This window comes from Bidens hawaiensis, unplaced genomic scaffold (genome assembly GCF_021521415.1).
Source record: "Bidens hawaiensis isolate Kalapana, Puna unplaced genomic scaffold, B.hawaiensis_p1.1 tig00006258_1, whole genome shotgun sequence".
NCBI classification, from domain to species: domain Eukaryota; kingdom Viridiplantae; phylum Streptophyta; class Magnoliopsida; order Asterales; family Asteraceae; genus Bidens; species Bidens hawaiensis.
Window position 1 is genome coordinate 739,649 of NW_027491415.1, and position 5,195 is coordinate 744,843.

General features: G+C 33.2%; 1 protein-coding gene across 1 annotated transcript; it reads left to right on the plus strand.

The window, feature by feature from the left end:
* Window positions 1-4,004: 4,004 nt before the first annotated feature.
* Window positions 4,005-4,895, plus strand: LOC143631850 (uncharacterized; the record flags this gene model as incomplete). The annotated part of the gene is made up of 1 exon (XM_077100474.1): window positions 4,005-4,895. A coding segment is annotated over one exon (891 nt), but the record flags the coding sequence as incomplete, so codon positions are not given.
* Window positions 4,896-5,195: the final 300 nt, after the last annotated feature.

Below are 5,195 nucleotides of genomic sequence, written 5' to 3' on the forward strand. Positions count from 1 at the left end.
TATAATATCCAATTTAATGTCACGAGGGACGCTCAAAACCAATTTTAAGTAATAATACGTGTTAAAGGATGTGTGGCCTATCGATATCAAGATGTGTATGAAAGGGATCCCTCCCATGTAGTTGAGGACTTAAGGGTTCAAATCTCATTAATGATGCGTAAAAATATAACTTTTAGAGTAGAAATAGAAGGTGCCTACATCTTATGTAAAAGTATGTGAATATTACACTTGTACATTAAATAAGTTATATAAGTGCTTAACTGTTGCACTTTCTCTCACTTATAAATACTATGTACAAGTTTATTATATGGTATTTCTTTGTAGGTTTTGTTTGTATTTTTTCTTTTGCATAAGCTATCATCATAATAAAATAGTTAATGGTGTAATCGTAGTTCAATACATGTGGTTATACTTTATACTATTAGTGTTATACTGATATCAATATGCTCTCACCCGAAGCCCATAGACCCAATACTAGTCATAAATATCAAATATGCAAGGCTATAATGATTCAACTCCAAAAGCCCATTTACTAAGTTGAAACATAAGGCCCGATAATGGACTTGAACAAGAAGTTGAAACATTAATGGGCTATTTTACAAATTTACAAAAACTAAATCTCAGTAAGTTGGTTTATTTAAAACAATTATTTTTTTTTCTTTAAGTTAATTCGATTTTATTATATAAGTTAATTCTATTTTATTATATAACATAAACAATTATTTATGTCAATATGAATTTATATATTGAGAGGTGGTAGGTAAAGTTGATAAGCAAAATTGAAAATTATTAATTTTTAAAGATTATTACTTATTAGATGAAACTGTAGATCTTCAAATATTGTGACATGAAAGTGTTAATCGTAATATACTAGTATAATTTATGGATTAAATGGATTAACATATACACAATGTACTCTTGAGGAAAAGTTAAAAGATTTAAGGGGCTATTTGATAGCCTCTTAATGTTTTAGGGTGCTGCTAAACGTACCCCCTCTCATCAAATTTTACTAAACATATCCCTCCTTCAAGTTTTACATTAATACAATTTAGGCCTTTTATTGTTTCTTTTGTTATCTTTTATTATCATTATTATTTTATAAAAGCATTTTTTTTTCTATTTTTATTTAACAATTTTTTTTCCATTTACCCTTTTATGTATATTTAAAAGCCTTTAATAAAAATATATTTTTTTCTTACTTAGAAAAATGTTTTTTTTTAAAACAAGAGGGACTAACATGTTTTAAACTTTTAAGTATATCTTTTTTTTAAAAAACTTTTTTTTCTATACTTGTTTTAATCTTTTTGGAGAGCGTTTTTCTTTTTAAATTAAGAGAAAGGTTAAATAACATACAACTTGATAAAAAAAAGTTGACTATTTTCTCAAGTAACATTAATCTTATGTATCCACACCTAACAAATAAAATCAAACTGTTTTGAATACATTTTATAAAAAAAATATAAAATATAAAAAACTAGCTAGAGAAAACATACAATACTTTTTAATACATGTAAAAGAAATAAACAAGCTTTTGATAAGATCTTAAAGAAATAAAATAAATAACAAAAATATATAAAAACTGTAAGACAAAAATAAAAAATTAATAGTTTTTTATTTAATATCTTGAGAGAATTATAAAATAAAATAAGAGGGACTCACATGTCAATTACAAATGTTAAGGGAAAATGAAAGTTCATTGGGGTGTATGGATAGCAAGGGAGAGGGGTACGTTTAGCCTGACCCATGTTTTATTAAGAGACTACCTCTTAATGATTCATAGTCTCTTAGTTGTTAAAAGGTAACACTCTTAACCATTCAAATTTAAGGTTACCCATTATAAACCATTAATAGGTAGCCTCTTAATAAACATTAAGAGACTATCAAACAACTCACAAGAAAATAGAAGACAATTTTTTTTGAGTGATTTCTATGATAAACTAAGGTTATTTAATTTTCTAACTACGCTCATTTCTTTCAATGAGAAGTTTTTGTATTTTTAAGGGATGTGGGTTATACGTGTAGTGATTGTCAATAGTAAAGGTTTAATTTATGAGTAGATTAAAGAGCGTTTGAGTTGTCGTTCAAGATAAATCTATATAATTGTGCATGGAATTTTAATTTATTTATTTACAAATAGCACGATATACTTAAAAGTTGATTTTTTTCCACTTTTTTAATATTTTTTATGCTTGACAGTATCTGAAGATCTGCCTTTTAACATAACATGTTATGAAAGATCTTAGTTCTTAATGTTTTTTTTTCCATTTGTTTTACATTTCTTAAACTCTATATTCTTAGATCGCCTTTTTATCTCAATAGAAGTATGCTTTTTATATTATCAATTGGGTAAATATAATTAATTGTAATCCCATTCATACTCAATTGATACTACATCAAAATTAAGTGATAAAAAGCGTGATATAATTGACGATTGCATTACATAGCGTAGCCTCGTAGGTGCATTGTTATATCAGTCTTTCACCAAACAAGATATATCCTACATTGTCCAACAAATATGCATGCACATCCCCCCCCCCCCCCCCCCAACCAATTGTCCCATATCAACTACCAGAACATAATAATAACACTTTATCCATGGGTAGAGAGCGTTGTGGGTTGGCCTCCACACTTACTTCTTATTCAAAAGTTAACTGAGTGGATTGTCTAGACACACATTGTTCCACATCTGGATATTGCATGTACATGGGCGACAATCTTATTTATTGGTCTTCTAACTAGCAAACCACCATTTCACTATCAAGTCTCGAGTCTAAGTACAGGGGGCGCCCAATGTAGTAGCCGAGATTCATTGGATACAACTTCTTCTCGAGTTAGGACGCCCACCATAACACACATCCCTATTGTGTGTGTGATAAATGTGAGTGCGATTTACATGCATAGCAGTCCCATTCATCACCAACGCACCAAATATATAGAAATTGATGTGATGTTTATTAGAATTAGTTAATCCTACAACTAATTTCAACATAGAGATTTGAAAGATGGCCATCTTTTAATCCAAAAAAAGCCGATGGACGGTGAACGCCCCTCTTGTTATGGCATGAAATAATTATTGGATGCTAAGTGATTCGCATCTTAAGGACTTACCCAATTGTTCCAATTATGCCTTTAATCAAGTTGCCACTTAACATTAGTGAATGCTAAGTGATTCTCCAATTTAGTGATGGATCCACTAATTTTCCTATTTACCCTTTAGATAAATATCGCCACATACATTGTCAATTCTCATATGTTATGATATCATGATGAGCCACTAACTTCAACATTCACAAAAGAGTTGTATCAAATAGACCCGATATGATATTACATTATAAAACAAAAGTTTTTCCAACTACTTTTCTTTCAAACAACGTTTGGAATTATCCTTACTACTGGAGTGAATGTGTCTTTCTGAGACACAATGTCAACTGTCCATACCGATTTTATAATAACTCCACCACTGTGGGAAAGTTCCCATAAATAATCAAATTGTTCCAAACCTTAACAAGTTAACCATCAATCCCTTGCCATTATAACAACATGCCAACTATGAAACAAGTCCAATTTTACAGGCTACTTATAAAATCACACGAGCATCTAATATTATTTTCGTTTTTTTTTTTGGAATAAAGACATTCTTATGTGTTAAGTCACCGCTGGACTATATTGTTTTAATTGGACTCACATTAACTTTAAAGTTTAACTTCGGTGTTTCACTGGAAATCACACTGGTATCTTATTTTCGTAGTTACCATCTTTAATATTTTTCACCAAGGTTAAAATAAATTTATTCGACACCCTCTTCAAGATCGACCCGTTATGCTCCCTAGCATTAATTTATCTATTTCCAGATCTTGAACTATATTAATTTCAGTTCTTGTAACCTTTTTATCCTTTCAAGTCTCACTCACTCACTCACTCACTCACTCATGCTTCCTTTAGCTTCATTCCGATTATTATTATTACTATTCTCATTTACAATTTTACCCCTCAAATTCCCATAACTAAAATCCCAACGACTTCCAATTAATTCAACAAGACTTCTCGATTCAATTCTTCAAGACTACGCTTTCCGGCCACTTTTCCGGCACCGGCCAAAAACCGGAGTTGTTTACGACGGCAATGTGACACCGGAGCTCACCGGAATTACCGTTTCTGCCCTCAGGTTAAGAACTGGTCGGTTGAGGAGAAAAGGGTATTTTGGGTATAAAGAGTTTGATATTCCGGCCGGTGTTTTTGTGAGTCCGTACGTTGCAAGGGTGGTTTTGGTGTACGAGAATTTGGGGAATTGGTCGGAGGTTTATTATCCGTTGCCAGGTTATTTGTATTTGTCTCCGGTGGTGGGTTTATTGGCGTATAATGCGACGGGTTTGGCTGGCGGAGTTTTGCCGGAGTTGGATCTCCGGCCGTCGGAGGATCCGGTGTTGATAAAGTTTGAATCTTTGAGGGTTTTGGGACATGGAGTTTTGCCAAAATGTGTGTTTTTTGATTTGTTTGGTGGGGTTGAGTTTAATGTTGTGGTTAATGGGAGTGTTTGTTTGGGTGTGAAACAAGGGCATTTTGGGGTGGTTGTGGAAGAGAATATTCCGGCGCCGGCGCCGGAGAAAGTGCCGGAGATTCCGGTGGCGGTTGGTGGTGGTGGGAGGAGGCAAGTGGGGAGTAATGGGTGGTGGGTTGGTGGGATAGTGGGAGGTGTGGTTATGGTGGTGGCGGCGGCGGCGGTGGTGGTTTTGGTGGCGGTGAGACGGTGGGTGAGGCGGAGGAGGGTTGAGAAGATGGAATACGTGGTGGAAGGTGGCGGTCCATTGGCAGTGGCCGCGGTTGGGAATGCTTTGATGCCGGTGGCAATGGGGACTCGAACTAAACCGGTTTTGGAAAATGAATTTGTAAGCTAGGTCTTTTTTTTTCATTGTTTAAATTTAGTCTTAAGTTTTTGATTTTGTAGTTTACTAGTTTTAAATAAATTGTTACCACGGGTGTAAGAACATATAAGAGTAACGTCTTGTTCTTGAGTTTTTTAACCAAGGAAATGATAAGAAAGGGAAGAGAAGGGAAAAAAAAAAAATTTAATTAGGTGTGTTCTTGAGTTGGAAGGAAATTAAAGGAAAAGAAATGATAACTTATTGGGAAAAAACTAATCCTTAGTAATCATCCCATTTTTTGGAGGATAACTTATTGGAAAAATACATCAATTT